Source organism: Bactrocera neohumeralis, chromosome 6, assembly GCF_024586455.1.
Source record: "Bactrocera neohumeralis isolate Rockhampton chromosome 6, APGP_CSIRO_Bneo_wtdbg2-racon-allhic-juicebox.fasta_v2, whole genome shotgun sequence".
Classification (NCBI taxonomy): Eukaryota; Metazoa; Arthropoda; class Insecta; order Diptera; family Tephritidae; genus Bactrocera; species Bactrocera neohumeralis.
In genome coordinates, this window is record NC_065923.1 from 6,581,222 (window position 1) to 6,599,429 (window position 18,208).

At 37.2% G+C, this 18,208-nt stretch overlaps 1 protein-coding gene and 1 long non-coding RNA gene across 6 annotated transcripts in view; one reads left to right on the forward strand and one right to left on the reverse strand.

Moving 5' to 3' along the window:
• Positions 1 to 483: 483 nt before the first annotated feature.
• LOC126763746 (protein rhomboid) overlaps positions 484 to 18,208 on the reverse strand; it is a 32,566-nt gene continuing 14,841 nt past the window's right edge. For 4 of the 5 annotated variants that reach the window (XM_050481502.1, XM_050481501.1, XM_050481500.1 and 1 more), the window contains exons 6-9: positions 3,961 to 4,191; positions 2,535 to 2,799; positions 2,239 to 2,385; positions 484 to 2,138 (exon numbers count right to left, since the gene is read on the reverse strand). In XM_050481502.1, the coding sequence (XP_050337459.1) occupies positions 1,834 to 2,138; positions 2,239 to 2,385; positions 2,535 to 2,799; positions 3,961 to 4,191 (948 nt within the window). In that variant the 3' untranslated portion in view covers positions 484 to 1,833. Of the gene's footprint in view, positions 2,139 to 2,238; positions 2,386 to 2,534; positions 2,800 to 3,960; positions 4,192 to 5,427; positions 5,680 to 18,208 lie in introns of those variants that run through there. The other variant, XM_050481503.1, reaches the window with a different exon arrangement.
• The window catches only part of LOC126763761 (uncharacterized), a 64,680-nt gene continuing 50,616 nt past the window's right edge, over positions 4,145 to 18,208 (forward strand). The window contains exon 1 of the long non-coding RNA XR_007667665.1: positions 4,145 to 4,204. This is a non-coding gene — a long non-coding RNA (uncharacterized LOC126763761). The remainder of the gene's footprint in view (positions 4,205 to 18,208) is intronic.

Here is an 18,208-nt window from a genome sequence, read left to right on the forward strand (position 1 = left end):
TGGGGCTGACAGAACGAGAAGACTGCAGGAAATGTCTAGAGCAGGGCATCAGGAAAACAATGGAACATCTCTTGGGCATTTGTCCCGCATTGGCAAAACTACGGCGCAAACATCTGGGGCCCCAACGGTTTGATACACTGGAGGAGGTATCGATAGTTATGCCGCAAAGTCTGTTAAATTCGCGTTAAACGAAGGCATCCTGAAGAATGACTACTCCTCTTAGATCTAGCAACTGAATTTCATCTGGTATCGCAAAGGACGAAAACTGGTCTATGCGGTCTATGGCTTATTGGCCTACTAGATTAACCCAACCTAACCTTTATACTTGCACCAACATTTTCAAATAATCGCAGTAAATGCAATAAAACAAATTTTTGTAGATTTGCTGAATATGTAAAAAAAAAAATATTTATTTAAATATTGTAATTAGTTGTAATTTTTATTGTACAAAGTGTAGATATAATTAAAAATAGCTCGCAGTGCTTTCCTTAAGTAAATAATTGTATTTATTTGATATATTTGCGAGACATAGAGCTCTTTAAGTGGCAGTGTTGTGTCTGTCCATATTGGGACATTTTATATACATATAAGTATCATATATGTATTTACTATTTACATACATATGTACATCTTAAATGTACTTTTTACATATCTCTAAGTACCAATGTGCTTTGATAGCTGTAAAAAATGTAGTTCAATGAAAATTAAAGCAAAGGCAGCCTTGAGTAGCAATTGGAGTATTTCATCGTTCGATATAAAATACAAAATTTGGATGAATTAGACTTATTTATAACTTCGCCTAAGCCTATTATACCTATTACTACAAGGGAATAAAACCGAAACAGTCTGCAGCAGTAATAGTCAATATTGTATTCCATTGAAATGATACATTTCAGCTTATGATACAATATATGTATGTATATCATGTTTCCTTTCAAACATGAAGCGGTAATTAAATACAAATTTAGAATCAGTTATACAAATTGTGCACTAATTTATTTCCGACATTCGGTTATTAAGAAAAAAAAGAAATAAAATAAGAAAATAGAAAAAAAATAAGAAAAAAAGATAAGATTTCAGAATTGACAACAATTTTCCAAAACATACTTATGTATGTACTTATATAATATATAATGCCAATTGCTTACACCTCATCCGACTTAAAAATATTTTTAATATTAGCAAATAAATATTATTCTTATGTTCAGAAAAACATATGCACATATGATCATATGAATCGCTTTACGTACATACATTTCATTAATATTCTATAGAAGTAACTATTTTGTACTGGCAATTTAGAAACTTTTCAAATTTCATTATTACAATTTCTTATTCAGAGAGAATGACTCGATTGCGTTTTCCCTTAGACAAAAATCTATAAATGTACACTTAAATTATTGCACGATCTAATGAGATCCCTCATTAATACACTAAATTAAGCCGTATTTGACATTTTGAAGGCAACTCAAACCTCTTAATTGTTTTATACTGTTCGCTGACGTTTAATATTAGCAATTAAATAACAAATGAAACCGAAACTTAATAAAAATAAACAGAAACATAAAATTACAATATAATAAACAAAAACATAATGTTGAACTTTTTATCAAAAAAAAGCACTAATTTCAAATTCATTCATTCACTTAACAAGAAAAAAGCAAAAATAACAAAAAAAACTCAAGCTCATTGCAAGCGTTTAACATAAAGCTCAAAGCATTACATTTATACATACAAACTTATGTTGTGAACATATTTCGAAAATCAGTTCACTCATGTACTTCTCTCCCATAGAAAAGAGTGTCCAGAGCGCAATAATAAACACAAACTATATTACACATGGAAATCATTGAAAAACGTTTCAGTTGCATGAATGGGTTCCACATCTAGACTTAACGCCGCTGTGCTATTCAACACATTAAAGACTATTGCAAATATGATGTAGGCAGTGTAAATTCCAAGGGCGATCCACCACAGAAGCTGTTCGTGCAGCTTTTGCTCGAAATTTTTGAGTACAATCAGGCCGATCGTAAGACCTGCTAAGGCACCAGTCAAATGCGCAACATACGACACAGAGGGACTATGTGGATATTCTTCGGCATATCGGGCGTAAATTGCAAAGCCAAAGTCACAGGATGCTACAATTTTATTAAATGATATAAAATAAATATTATAGTCTAAAGTTGTAGGAAGATATTTAAACGCATACAAACTCCGTACTCATTACTCGATACTTACCGAATACAAGGATATTAATTAGTCGTAGAATGCCGTAGCGCATCTGATGAAAATTCAGCATGACATTGGCCAAATGAGCAGCTAACAGTGCGTAAACACCACCACTGGCGCCCACCAAGCACACTTCGGGATCAAAAATACTAGTGCCTGCGAATGGCGTAGAAACAGAGAAATATAAAATCATTGATACATTTTATATACATACATATATGGTTAAGAGTTACATGAAAAGACAAAAAACTTGAATATAAAAAGTTTTCATAGAATTTTTGATGGCTATTATAATTCAATATTACCTAGTGATCCAGCGAGCACACCAGAAAAGTATATGCAAGCAATTCGTCCAGAGCCATGTACCATCTCTAATGGCAAACCGAAAAGCAGTTGCACACATAAATTGAAGCCGAGATGAAACCAACCAGCGTGTACTACCATATAGAATACAAAGCGCCACACTTGACGACGCTTATCCGGACGGTAAATGAAGTACGAGTCGATCGGAACTGGACCGGCAGGTTCAGCTTCTCCAAACACGAGTGTGTGATAGGCGAAAAAACAGAGCTTCAAGAGAAAAAAGAAAGTGTGTAATTTAAATGGATCATTTATATTTGCATATGTGGAAAGTTATAGATTTCGTGCAGTTTTCGATAAGTGGACTTTCCAGTCGGCTTGCAATTGAGGGAAGTGTTGTTAATTTTACAAAAATTATTTGGCACAATATATGTACATACATACGTACGCACATTTTGAATTCTGAATATTGCCGGCACATCCTTTTAGCTTTTTTTGTTTTCTGCTTCTAACTTTTTCTGGAATAGCGTTAAATACTGCCTGTTTAATAGATTCTACACACATACTTACATATTTATAAGCGGGTTACACAGTCTATATAAAGTAATAATACACTAAATGCCTGTGCTGTGTGCCGGTAGCTATTTCGACGCACGACTTAATTAACATACTACGGAGCTTTCATAGCAGCTTATCCATCTAAGGCAATAAAAGCGTATTGAAACCGACTATTAAGCATATTTACGGTATTTTTAAGTAATTTCGGTTTTTAGTATCGAAAATATTGTCAACATTTGTGTGTATCTGATTACATGTAACTGTATTTAATGAAAATATTTGATTATTTACTTATGAACATTTTATGACTTTCCAATAAAGCACCTGGTCATTCAGGTTTACCTTCATACATGCACACAAACATACAAACATATTAATTTGGTGAATATTTGTGTGCATGCCACAGAATATTTTGCGTATTGGAATATTTAAATATTGAAAATAGTAATGGACACATTAAAAAATTACATCAAAAGAATTGCAAGCGGCTTTAGAAATGTGTAGTCATTAAATATTTGACATTTTTACTCAAACCCATTGACACAATTTAATTACTACAAACGTTCAAGTTTATTTCTCCAATCACCAAGTCTCCCATGGCGTTTATGCACATAATATGTATGTATGTATAAATATATGTTTGTAATACATTACAATAAAAGTACTTGAACTGCATATTTGTACAAAATATAATATACATGAAGGAATTTAAGCTTTTTACAAAGTATACGAATATAAAATATATTTATTTATTATTATATGTTTATAGTATTATGTATAATATACATATATAATATATATATTATATATATTATATTATATATAGTATACTATAAATACAAATATATAGTACAATTGGAATATTTTATTTACCTCTATGATTGTCATCAATACAATGAATAAAGGCGGGGGACAGCAGGAGTAGCGATCGGCGTAGTATTTCCGATCACGCTCTTCGGGCAATATTTCCATGGCGACGACATGTACCATTTTCTTGAAGAACGGCGGATCCTCTATAACAAGATGGAAATCATTTTCGGAACAAACTTCTCGATCGCGATGATGAACTGCACATTTAAAGCTGCGAGAACGCTTGCCACTCATCTGAAATAAGCACGTAAGTATATTTTGCTTTATTTACAATGCACAAATATATGTATATCTATATGCAGGTATAGGTTTGTAACCGTTGTTCACAAAACGGAAAATGAAGTTGAGTTTAATTAAAAGCGCGATTTATTGCATGAAATCCAAGTTTGATTACGTACCTACATATTTACATATACAGTGCCGCACATAAGTATTGGCACAGCAACCATTTTGTATTTTGCGGCTATTTTAAAAACAGACTAATAGGTTATTTATTGTAAATATATTTTACCTTGTTAAATCCATTCATTAACTACCACATTGTTATTTTTTTTATAATAATTCATTTTTAATTATACTTTTATAATTCACATTCATAAAAAATAAGCAATTTTTACGACACAAAAGTATTGGCACACTCAGTAAATTATAAAGAAAAAAAAAATAATTATGCAATTTAATTAATATTTGGTGGGTAGTCCATTTTGATCCATTACAGCTTCCAGACGGACTTTCATATACTAGTTTTTGGGTTGTTAGCTGGGGTATTTTGTGCCATTCCAAATTCTAACAAAGCCTGCTTCAACTCCAGTTTAGTAATGCAAAGGACTATTCAAAGTCAAAATGGCGGTTTTCTCAAAAAAACCCGTCGTTTCCAACTTCCCACAAATGCTCAATTGGGTTGAAAAACCTGGAATTTATATGGGGCAAACATATTTATTGTTATAATACATACATACATACATATGTACATATGTACCTAAAAAGATCGTGTGAAAATTTCAAGCCAATCGTTCTAACCGTTTCTAAAATTGCGTTTTATTTACACTAAGTTAAAAAATTATTTCAAATACACTCATATTTTCGAGAGTATTTCCCAAATCAATTTTCGGGGAACGACATCAGTGTAAGGTTTCTAGATCTTTTCTAAAATCAACCCAAAGCTCAAGTAATCGGATTTTTATCCGGCCAAGCACTGTCAACTCGACTGTTTATTGCTGCTACAACAACAAACCTTAAAAAAAAAACAAATTTAAATCACACACACTGGCAACGCTTTGAAAAGAGAGTAAAAAAACAAACGTCGCCCAACTAAGAGCGAAGAGCAAAACACCGCTGTGCGTCTAAAATTCAAATTTCGCAAAATACGTCGGCAGAATAACGGAGCGCGCCACTTCAACCATTGATAAACACAAAGTACTGCACTACAAAGCCAAACAACAAAAACAAAGTAGCTTATGATGTACTCACACATTATTTACGTCAATAATTTTAAACAGCCAGCTAAGCGAATAAGCCTTTTTTATCGATGATTCTCCTTTATTCAACCGCTTTGCAACTGAAAACCTGCATTTGCAAGTAAAGAACACAACAAAAACACAGAAATTTACTCCAATTGGTTTATCAATGACTGCCGGAATTGCCAATCATTACACATTTGAATTCTGCGAACAGGTGTGCGAAACATCGTGGGTGTGTTCGAATTCGCGAACAGTGTTGCTAATTATTTGCATTTACTGAATGTTTTGCAAAACTGATTATTCGTTTAAGATTTAAGAACAAATGGTAGAACTGATATATTATTTTATTTTCAATTAATGGTTGTGCAAATATATATGTACATATATACATACAAATTTTTATACATAAATGTATGTAAAGAAGAAAGATGGAAAATATAGAATTAACAAATATTAATAGATCAATATTTGGAACCCCAGTCTTCGATAAGAGATGCAGTTTAGTAACTTGCGATCTCTCGCAAAGCCAATGGTACTTATTATGAGCACTAAATAAAGAATTTAATCAGGAAAGTGCATCTACAATACAGAATTTATTAACTACAAAGTTTTCGAGTTTATTGATGATTGTCGACGGCCATCTTCGTCTACTACACACTTTGCACTACATTGCCAACATAACGGATGCAATCAATTTTAAATATATACATACATACATATGTATGTATGTGTCTTTTCTATAAAAAATTAGTTATAGTTTCACTTTGAACTTCCGACTTCACTTATCGATTGATTTTAAAACCGCTCAATTCAAGGAATTAAATTGTTCAGCACCCGCAGTGTGTGATGTCAACAATGGAACACCCAGAAAATCTTTGCGCAATGCCCTTTGTTGTTGCATTTGTTGTATGTACTACATAAGCCTGTATATCAGCAGCAGGATAATGGTCCATTTCACTTAGCTCGATTCGGTGTTTTTAAGAAATGCTCTTTAATGTCACACATTCTGCTGTGACACATACACACATTCACATTCATGCAACTGCAAGTGTAAATGAGTAAAATAGGAGATCTAAAGTTGGCCGCACACTAACAAAATTCGCCGATAAAGAAGGAATGTGCCCAATTTTCCGCACAAACCTCATACATATCTACATATACTCGTATATACAGAGGAATGAATGTGTACTCACACTAATTGGCGCAAGAAATCAGTAGATCATGGTGACCTACTGTCCGGAAAAAGGACAATGGCCAGTAACTCGCTTTATCCGAGATTTACAAAGCGTGACGGCTCGCACACAAAAGTGTTTATCATTTGTTTGTGACACGCACAATTTATTATTGCATAAATAACACACACACTCTCACATGTACGTACATGTATGTATGTATGTGAGAAAGAAAGAAGTCGCATAAAACTGTTGATATACATACTAAAAGGCGCGAAGCCAGAACTAAATGACCGACTTGCTGGCATCTTCCCTAGATTGACGATGGCAAGGCCGAGCGGCCAGCACTTCAATTGTCTCCGCCGCCGCCACCATTGAGGCCTACGTCTACTGCTGACCAGTCGTCCTGCTTGTGGGTGATAATGTCAATATTCTCATTCTACTGTTGTGCAGTTGTTGTTTGTTTTCCCCTGTTCGGCTGTCCTCGAAGAGAGACCTCCGGCGTTTACGTTTTAACACTGTGCGAACACGCAAACCCGCCTTGACTTCGTGGCGGTTGTCAGCACGCACTAACTTGGTCAGTATAGTCTGTATGTAGCATGTAGACATTTGTCCATTGCCAATTAAGATGAGCCGTAAATGGTGATAAATGGAACTTGTACATTTGTTATTATTGTTTGTGTGTTGTGTAGCAAACACATGTGATAGTTTCGTGAACGATTTTCTTATTAATAAAGTAAAAGAGCCAGCTTCGTAGCCAAAAACGTTATCAAAAATCTTTAGCTTAGACACTTTACCAGAAAGCCTTTTGGTCTTTCATATTGTATTGTTAATGTCTGACTCTGTGTTCTTCACTTAGTCGAACGAAAATACTCCTTTTCTCAACTTTAACCCTAAATCGAAATTTATTCCCAATTTGGTCGTAATGAAAAAAGCTTATATAATAGCTTATAAAGTGATGTTACATTTCTTTAGGAGGCAGGGCTCGAGCTGTCAAATAAGTCAACAAAATCACAAAATTTATAAAAGGCTTAGCGGTCTCGTCACAGTCTTTCTCAAGAAACAGTTCTACAAAAGCGCTCGAACTAGAAAACGTTTAACAGTATTATCATCTGATGTAAGCAGAAGTGATTTTGATGGAATTTTGGTTTTATCGGTTCTTCTTCTTCTTTATTGTCGACATTAACCAAACTATGTTGGGTCAATCCGTAAGAGATGTTGAGAGCTCGCTGATGCCAACAGGATGATTTTCAAGCACTGCCTCTTTAACTTATCCGATATTATCGTCATTAACAGATGGACAACAATGTTTAATGACTTCGGAACTTTCACTGGTTGCTTTGAGCCACTCAAATATTGTGTTCATGATAAAATAGATTTCCCAAAATACTTCTGCAAAATTTGCAATGATTCCGTATCAAGAATTATATTGGAAACACCTCATATCAAGCAAACTGGTTGTTAATTTGTTTTCATGGTAAAAATTGTCAATTCCTCGTCGTAACCAATAGACTGTAATGTTATAGAGTTCAAACTTCACCCGAGACTAAAAAAAAATAAAGGAAAAAAAAACTGTTCGATTCGATATCGATCAGTCAAATTTGATCCGATGGTATATTTATCTATTAGGTATTGCAGAATATATACATATGTATTTTTAAACATTTCTAAATACATACATGACAGAGTACATAGAGATGTGCATAACTACATACACTCCACCTTACAACCTTAAATTAAAGTCAAAGTCCCATCGATTAAACAAAACCTTCGTAAATTGTGAACGCAGCGGCAAATCCTTCGATGCTACTGTGCGTTTTATTGCTTCTTTAGCCCAAATTAGCGAACACACAAACATGCAAGCAATGTGTGCGTGTGTGTGTGTGTGTAATCCAACTATTTACAACTTCTAATTGCCCAAATCATCAAGTATTTCTCATTTATTCGCTTTATTTCCGCCGGTTTGGCCTTTCAACGCTATTCACGTCGATATACTATACATATATACATACATATGTATGTATGTATGTATGCACGTAATTATAGTGCTGCCAAAATTTCCCTCAAATTGCACAGAAAAACACAATAATAGACGTTATGTTTTACCCACATCGGTTTCGGAACATGTGCGCGGATCTGTGAATGTGTGTGTGAATGCCACTTTCAAAATGATTGATTTGCTTTGTTTTGTTTTTGTTGGTTTTTTGTCCTATTTAGCTATTCAACATCTAAGGAACCGCTTCAGCAATCGACAAATTGCCTTTTAAACTTTACTATTATTCATAGTCAATGCGCATATACATATGTATATGTGTGTGAATGTGTGTTTGTATGTGTAGTAGTAGTGTAACCACAAAGGCTGAGAATTTTAGTAAGTTAATACTTCCAGAAACATATATGAACGTACTAAAGTACCTACCACGTTTTACCTCCCCTAGGAAACAAAGTCATTTCTGTACATGCATATGTTTGTATGTACATATGTATATATGTGAAACACTTGCTCTGTGGTAAACTAGCATTGAGTCAAATTCAAAGTATTTTACAATTCCATTATGAATTTGTTGGAAGTTAAATAGTCAAAAGTTTTTGACAATTAGAAAAGTATTTTGTACAGAAGAAAAGTTCGAAATATGGGTTTACCGTTCCTTGAGTGTATTCATGGTTGTATTTGTTGAATAATTGTAGGTAAAAATGCAGTCTACATTTTAATTGGAATTTAGGGTTGATAGAATATGTAAAAAATACCTATGTATGTATGTGTTTATCAACAATGAGGTTTCTTTTCCAATTCCAAATTCATATATTGGGTCGATCACTAAGTAATTTCGTTTTTTAGTGCAATTTAAACAAAATTTTTTATTGTGTAAATCATTTAATGAAATGTGATATTTTCATTTTGAGCCAATAACTTTTGCCATTATTCAAACAAGATATTAAAATTCTTGAAATTTTTGATTCTTGCAGGCGAAAAACTGGTCCAAGTGGTTTTTGACGTCCTGTTTTCAGCTGAAGGTCTCCCAACCAAAAAAGAGATCGGAATAAGTAATAGTACGAAGGTGCCAGGTCTGGAGAATATAGTGCCCTTTCAAACTGCAAAGGTTTGTGGCGAGTCATCAAACTTGTATGAGGTCTCGCATTATCCTGGTGGAACACTACACCTTTTCTATTGATCATTTCTGGTCTCTTCTGTTTGAGTACATTCTTCAATTTCTTCAGCTGATCACAATAAATTTTAGAATTACTCAAGTTAATGTCGGGCAAAAATAAACGATCCCGTTGAAATCCCACCAAACTGACAACATTATCTACCTCTTTTTGGTGACTATTGGCTTTTGAAATGATTTGAGCTGGTTCGCCCTATTTAAACCATAATACATTCTTGTAAACAACCCACTTTTCGTCGCCAGTACCTATGCGCTTATAGAAGGCTTCTTTGTCGTTTGATTGCAAGTTCGACTAAGCAAATTTCGTTCTGTAAGAATATGAGGAACCCATATGTCAAGCTTCGAAATTAATCCTATACGTTTCATGTGCTTGTGGACGGTCGTATTAGGCAAATGTAAACTTTTACCAATCTCTCAAGTTGTGATTCGACGATTTACATCGACCAACGACATTATTTTATCCACATCGGCTTCAAGAGTCCTGTCAGGACAAGGTGCATCCTCAAGATTGAAATTTCTGGAATGAAATTTTGGAATCCAATTTTAGCATTGGCGATCGGTCAACACATTTTCTTCGTACACATCTCATATTCTTACCCTTTCGATAGTAAATTAGTAAAAATATGCCGAAAATAGTGTTTTCGATCTTCCATTTTCGATTGGGTACCAAATAATAATATGAGTTAATCTTAGTTTAATTTAATTTATTTGTTTTGAAGCAAATTAATTTTGTTTCTCACACAATTTCCTGTATTTATGCAGAACAATAATAATAATTTAGCTTTTTTAACTTACGACCCCCATACGGTCATAATCGTTACTTAACGACCACATAATTATTCAACTTTCTCCGAAAGGCATACAGATCTTTCACTTTCCTTCAACTTTATAATAATCAAGGCAACCGAAGTCGTCAGCTTAATTTAAACAAAAGCTCTGTCAGTACTTCAAGCGCACACTTGACCATGCGACCCGGCATTAAGCTGCATTCTCTGCTTTCTGCATTTGTTAGCGAAAATGCCGAGCATGTGCCAAGATATTGAAAGTGCAAACGTTATCAATGCAACTTTGAAATAAGTTGGCGAGGAACGAATAAAAGTCGGCGGACACAGAGATGAACGACTACTACCAAACTGCTGATATCAGAGCCGTACGTAAAATGGTCGCAATGCTCTTTGCGAGTTCAGGCTTCGTTGCACACGTTCATGGAGTTTCATAGCTGGATACTCGTATTTAAGAATTGTGTGCGTGCTCTCAGCGTGTCCTTAATGCAATGGAAGTGGACACCATCAGCGCTGGTTGTCGCTACGAATGCGCCACAATCAAAATAAATGGCCACGAAATTGACCATTGACCAGGCGACGTCCACGTTTCCAACATCTCACTGACGTCAGCAGCGAGCGCCTACAATCTAAAACACTATTTCCAAGGTAAAATGCCAGCGCCATACATACTCTTGTACTTACATATGTACATATACATACATATGTATACTACTACACTATGGGCAGAAAATAATAAGACTTTGCTTATAATTTTTAAATTCTTAATTTATTCTTCAAAACCTATGTTGTTATCCTCAAAGTAATCCTTCATGGCCCCAATATACTTGTGCCAACGTTTCTTTCAATTCTCAAAACAGTTGTTGAAGTCGATTTCGGAATAGCCTTCAATGCTCTTCATGTTTAGCGATTCACGTTTAATGTCTTCAATTGGCTCAAAACAGTTTCCCCGGAGCGGTCGTTTGAGTTTGCTGAATAGCCAGAATACGGTGGTTGCGGCACGATATTGATTGAAAATTTGACGAAAACTCACGAAGAATCAATGCAGTATGTGACGGTGCATTATCGTGGTGCAAAACCCGAGAGTTGTCGGCCCTTAATTCCGGCCTCTTTTTACGGATAGCTTCGCGCAAATGACGCATAACATGCAAAACGTATTCCTTGTTGACAGTTTGGCGGGCGGGAAGGAATTTGAAGTGCAGCACACCTCGATAATCGAGAAACCTGCCAACATAACCTTGATTTTTGAACTACTTTGACGTGGTTCTTTCGGCTTCAACTCACCTTTGCCACGATACTCGGCCGATTTATCGTTTGTCTCCGGGTCATAAGCATAGATCCAAGACTAATCGACAGTAATAATATGTTTCATGACATCCTGATATTCGGAAAGAATTGCTACCTAGACGGTGTCAAATCGCACGACCGAGGCGGCCAATTGACTGGACCATTTCGTGAGATAACACGTTCGCCAAACTTGGTTTTCAATAAATCGATTCTGACATCGCTGTGTGGTCTGTGACGCCGTCCTGTTGGAACCACATATTGTCCAAGTCCATGTCATCCAATTCGGGCTAAAAATATTCGGATATCATTGAGCGGTAGCGGTTCCCATTTACAGTAACGTGTCGATCTTAAGTACGGCAGCGATATTCTCGACACTACAGGCACGAATATAGGATATATTTTTCCCATACTCCATGGATGGATCGATAGTTCTTTTTCAATGCCTTCAAACGATAGTCTGATGCCTATATCATCATGGTTCTGAGGTTCTAAGTGTTAACCTTGAGATTTAAAATCATAATTTCAGAAGTCAAAAATTTTAAATAAAAAGCAGAGTTTCTGCAATATGCTTGCATTATCCCTAGCTTTATGTAACGTGGTGAGAAAATTGGACGATGGGCGCCCCCTTTTTGGTGAAATCCATTAACATTATTCTAGAAAATTAAACAAACATTTCTGCAAAATACATTCTCAGATTTCGAAACTTTGAAACAGTTGACAAAAAGCCATGATATAAATAGACAAACCAAAGTTTTCCCTTTCGCTAGAAAAAGTCTAAATAAACCATTTTTCAAAGTAACATCCCGAGGAAAAGTTATGAAAATGCGTACTTTTAGACCGATCTCACACGAGAGAGTTGAAGGGTCGTGAATTGTGGTCACTCGCTGACATACTGATGTTGTAAGAAACTGGTGTAAGCCAACATAATTCTTGAAAATTTGATACTAAAGTACTCTTCTTAGCAAAGAAAAGGCTGTGAGGGATATGTTCCAAAGCGGTCGCTTGATGAATTCGAAATAAAAAATTAGGATCTAGTGGCATAAGAAAATGTATTAATGAAATAAGTGCCATAGATGTTTAGTATAGTATATTAGGCGATATTGTGATCGTATTATCTGCCTCATTAGAAACGCCCTTAAATTACCTCGAGTGTTATTAGCTATACATTTGTCAATATGCTCTTATTCCTTTCTCATGAAAAGCAGCATTTAGAAGAATCAGAAGTTCCTACATTTAAATTTTCTCGAAAATTTAGTTTCCTTGAAAATATCATTTTATCACTTAACTGACTTTAAATGCCTCAACCCATATAATTTATAACTATATTCTGTGTTTACAAGGATAGCTACAAGCTTACAGAGAACGCAACAAATTTGCGGCAAAAATAAAACATTCCGCGCCGCCAATGCCATCAAAAACATTTAATTTGACATTAAAATAAGAAGAATTTTGCATTTATATACATTTTTTGTACGTATATCGGGAATATATGCCAATGACAGCGCCAACAGCGAGCGCAGAGTTGAAGCGGAAGCTCGTTTGCACCTTTACATGACTTCCTGTTGACTCGTGTGCAAGCGCCTGTGTGTGTGTGTGCGCATGTAGTGTTTGCATAAATGTGGTTGTGTCTATGCACTTTGGCACATTGGATTGACAGCACAGCTTGTCGCTATGCAAAGACGCCGAGCTCAGCTTAGCGCGCGATAATGGTACCATAAAGACGGCAAAGTAGGAGAACCAACAAAAACAGTAAAAAGGTCCTCCTCCTTGATTTTGATTCGTTGTGGCACCGCACAGCGCTACTGGCGTACAATGTGCACACACTCCAACGGCAGAATTGTTAAATTTGAAATTACGGATTCTTAAATCAAATTTGCTCAAGACAAAGAAGAATTCGCGCTGATTTTGATTGCAATGGCAGGAGCAAGGAATATCAATTAGGGGGCGAAACAATGCAAATGGGAATGCTTAAGGATCAATGAAGGCGGTTTGCATGCTTATTGTTTCTCCGACATGTGTAAATATGTACATATGTATTATTGTGTGTAAGTATGTTCCTTAATCGCTTTGTGTTTGTATTTATTTAACGTCACGTAAAAGTATTTCGCAAAGAGAAATTATTTGCATATGCCCATGTTTGAATATAAGAAAAAAGGAACGCTTAGGAACATATTGTCTATATGTATTATACTTTTATATATAGGGTGCAACAGAAAAGGTAATAATCATGTGTTAGGAAACTATAAACTTAATGTTACAAACCAAACCAAACCAGGCTCACCATGAAATTGAAAAAATCAGAAACTAATTCCCAGATTTAGAGTTTTGTGGTTCATGTCTGTGCTAACTACAAATCGCAGTGAGTAAGAAGAGACAACTATTATAATCAGCTTTTATGCGATATTCAACGCAATCAACAAACTTCCCGAAATCTTTCGCAGTGTCTTTCTATGGACCAACTGAAGAATTGCGTTATGGGATGTTGCCTGCTCAAACATTAGGACAGTCAGTTGGAGATAATGTACAGGAAAAGCCTTGAGCCGAGGTGCATACTACTTAGATCCCTTCTGTCCTGGTGTAACTTCCAATCGGCTGCGATGTCTTGTCGGACCCGATTGGCCCTTCGTTTAAGTCTTTTGAGAACTTCCACGTAAAACTTGACGTTGCCGGTTAGTCCAGGCGGAACAAATTCATGGTGAACCATGCCTTTGATGTCAAACAAGACAATTGTTTTCACTTTGGATTTGCTCATTCTTCCCTTTTTTGGGCGAGGAGACACAGGCGTGTCCCACTCGGAAGATTGCCTCTTTGTCTCGGGATCATACTCTAAGATCCATGACTCGTCACCTGTGATTACGTTATTCAAAAATTTGGTGTCACTTTCACACATGTTCAAATTTTCTTGGCACCGAGTTTCACACAGAATTTAATCGCGTACCTCTGCTCTAACGGTCGCTGCATTTTCGGCCTGCACCACTCACAGAAACACGTCGCGCGAAAATGTTTGTCCTGACTCTCCAGATGCTCGGATACAACTGACTGACTCCAAAGTACAGTCGCGACGACAGTAAGTCAGTCCTTTTACTTTCCGGACACACCCTGTTGCTTCCACGAATAAAGAAATTGTCAATAATTCAACAATCGTTCACTAGTAGACTCATCTCCTCTCTTGTTTATGCAATTTAGAGAAACGGAGCTAACGACGCGACTGTTCCCACGACAGTCAGATCTGAATAACCGGAACGAACCCAGATTTTTAACCGGCCAAGAACTGTGAACTCGGTACCATGCCTCGAAATTACTTCAGGAAAGTTTACCGCTGCTACAACAACAACAACGCGAATGATCCGATATCGACTCTCGATGTTAGCGATATCGATTCTCGAATTAGCTACAAAAACTGAGCAAGCAATCTTTATGAAAATTGACATACCGACGGCACCCTGTATATACATTTGATAAGGCATAATTTGTACATTTTTGTGCCGTTCATATGTATACCTATAAGGAAGTAACTCCCGGTTAAGCGAGTTTGTCGCACTTTGCAGCTGCTTGACTCAACTACTTTTTTCGGCACACGGCAGCCTTCCACTGCCACCGGAAACGGAATGACACGAGCAGAACGGGTCCTTTAGTATTTTTTTTTGCATCCGCGCGGCATATGCGCATATACATACATACATGTGCACATGTGTAAAGGAGACTGCAATCAATATCTCCTTTGGCCGCTGCTGTTCCTTGCGCCACAAAAGTTGTGTGTGTGTGTGTTAATTCCGCGCTTGCAGCTTTTGTTTGTTGGCGCCTCAGTGTTTTCAGTTTTTCCTTTATTCCACACAAAGTTGTTGATTTTATTTGGAGTACACCGCGCCGGCTTACACACAAATATATGCTGATCAACAGATTTCTTACTTCGACGCGGTAATTTGATATTTTTCGAGCAGCACCTTGGCATTGCCGCATTCAAAGGCCTCACGCACGGCGAAGCGCTGCTAAAATGGTGCGGCGAAGGCTTTTCAATTATCCATTTCGCTCGTTCTAAATCAAATATTGAAGCAGTTACTGTCAAGCGCTGACATGCTCGTACAAGCGCCAACAACAGCAAACACAGGCACCAATGCACCTGCCGATATTGAAGATGTGTGCATGTGTGCGCCCGTAAGTGTTGACACACAAACGGGTGGCACGTACTATGGCGGGCGCAACACGCAAACAAACACAGAGGCACGCACGGCCGTGCCACAACGCACCTGGCAAAGCACGACAATGCATGTCACCTATGCAAACTCATCAATGATTTGCCGGCAGCGTTGCGGGCAGTGCACCGATTAAGTTTCCTTTTTAATGAGTTGCCCGCGACCCTTTGGCCATGAGCCGCATTTATATCCGTACATGTCAACTGAACGTGCAACACGAGCGCATCTATTTATTGACAGCAGTGGCAACCCCACATACATACACGTAAATACATACATAGCACGCATGTGATGGGTGCATAAGCCAAATTCGGCTTGCGGCCGACGAATGAATTTCAATCAAAAAAATCGGTAGTAATTTGGGTAGTGAGTTGAGGTTTTTAGCCGTTATGTTGTAACTAATTACGCTCGGTTTAGACACATGTGGCAGTTGCCTACGCGGCACTGTCACATATCGCCTCTAATGAGGTCGGCGCACCCGCCGGTGCTACCAAAATATTATTATCTCCGAGTCAACATAATGTGGAGTCGGCGGTATTTAGGCGCTGCAGCGCGCGGCTTCCCTCAGCCGGAACCAGAGCACCATATTTTAAGCTCATGCGCTGTGTGTGTAGACAAATTAGTGGAAATGCTTTCCGCGCTGCATACTAGCATACGTAATTACGTATGTTCAAGCACATAGTGTCATATTTATTTTCATAATGTCATTACTGTTTAACCCACGGTCGGAGTTGCTGTTGGCTTAACGCTTGTGGTGTGCCGTGTTGCTGGAGTTCATATTGCTTGTTGCTCCACGTGTGCTACACCCGCGCATATTTAAATGAAGCACTTAAGCTCGGTAAAATTCCACCTGACGTGGAAGTAATATTTGAATTTTACATTCACACAACAAACACACATTTTCATTCCGTATTTTGAATCTACCTCACACAGACAAAACCGCTATATGTCATTGAATCTAATCTGATTTTCAAAAAGGAAATTTTTCGAGGTTCTTAAAGTTACAAAAGTATTTGGCGAACCACAGACCTCAGCTGCTCGTGATTTCAAGTCTTCTTCTTCTTTAATGGCGTGGAGACCGCTTACGCAGTCAAAGCCGAGTTAACAACAGTCTTTTCTTCTTTCCGCAATTTGATACCAAGTGCTTCCATGTCCTTCTCCACCTGATTTCTCCGACGAAGTTGAGGCCTTCCTCTTCTTCTGCTTTCCCCGGTGGGTATTGCGTCAAAAACTTTCAAAGCTGGAGTGTTTTCATCCATACGATCGACAGAACCCAGCCAGCGTAGCCGCTGAACTATGTCAATGTCGTCGTATATTACGATCTGATCGTTCCATCGACTGCGGTATTCCCCGTTGCCGACGCGCAAGGGAAAATACAAGGTGCGTTCCAAAATAAACAGGACTTAAAAAAAAACAGAATGGTTTTTTCGGCAAAATCAATTTATTTTATTCAATATAGTATCCTTCTGCTTCAATACAGCTTTTTGCTCGGTCCAAAAGCATGTCGAACGAGTGTTTTAGCTCGTTGGGCGGTATGGCCGCCAGTATGCCGGTGCAAGCCTTTTGAATGGCCTCTACGTCTGCGTAACGCTTTCCTTTCATGGGCAAATGCATTTTTCCGAAAAGGAAGAAGTCGCACGGTGCCATATCAGGTGAATACGGGGAGTGGTTAATGGTTAAAACGTGATTTTTGGTCAAATAATCGTCCTTCGAATGTTGGATTCTGAGCAATTTTTGGTCGTCAGTCAATTTCTGCGGGACAAACCGTGCACATACCTTTCGTAAGCCAAAATGTTCGGTCAAAATGCGATAAATCGATGTTTTGGAGATGTTCAATTCCATTTCCATAAATTTCAATGATGATTTCGGCTGATTTTTGATGAATTCACGCACAGTTTCGATGGAATTTCCGGTGAGGATTTTGATTGGCCCAGATGTTGATCGTCATTTATATCCTCCCGACCACTTTGAAAACGTTGAAACCACTCGTGCACTCTGCTACGAGATAGGCAATCATCGCCATAAACTTGTTTCATCAATTGAAATGTTTCGGAAAAAGTTTTACCAACCTTAAAACAAAATTTAATGTTGGCTCTTTGTTCGAAGCTCATTTTCGCACCGATAACACAAACATACTGACACTTAAAACGCATTAACTTCGCTTCCAATTGGTGAAATGTCATGGAATTC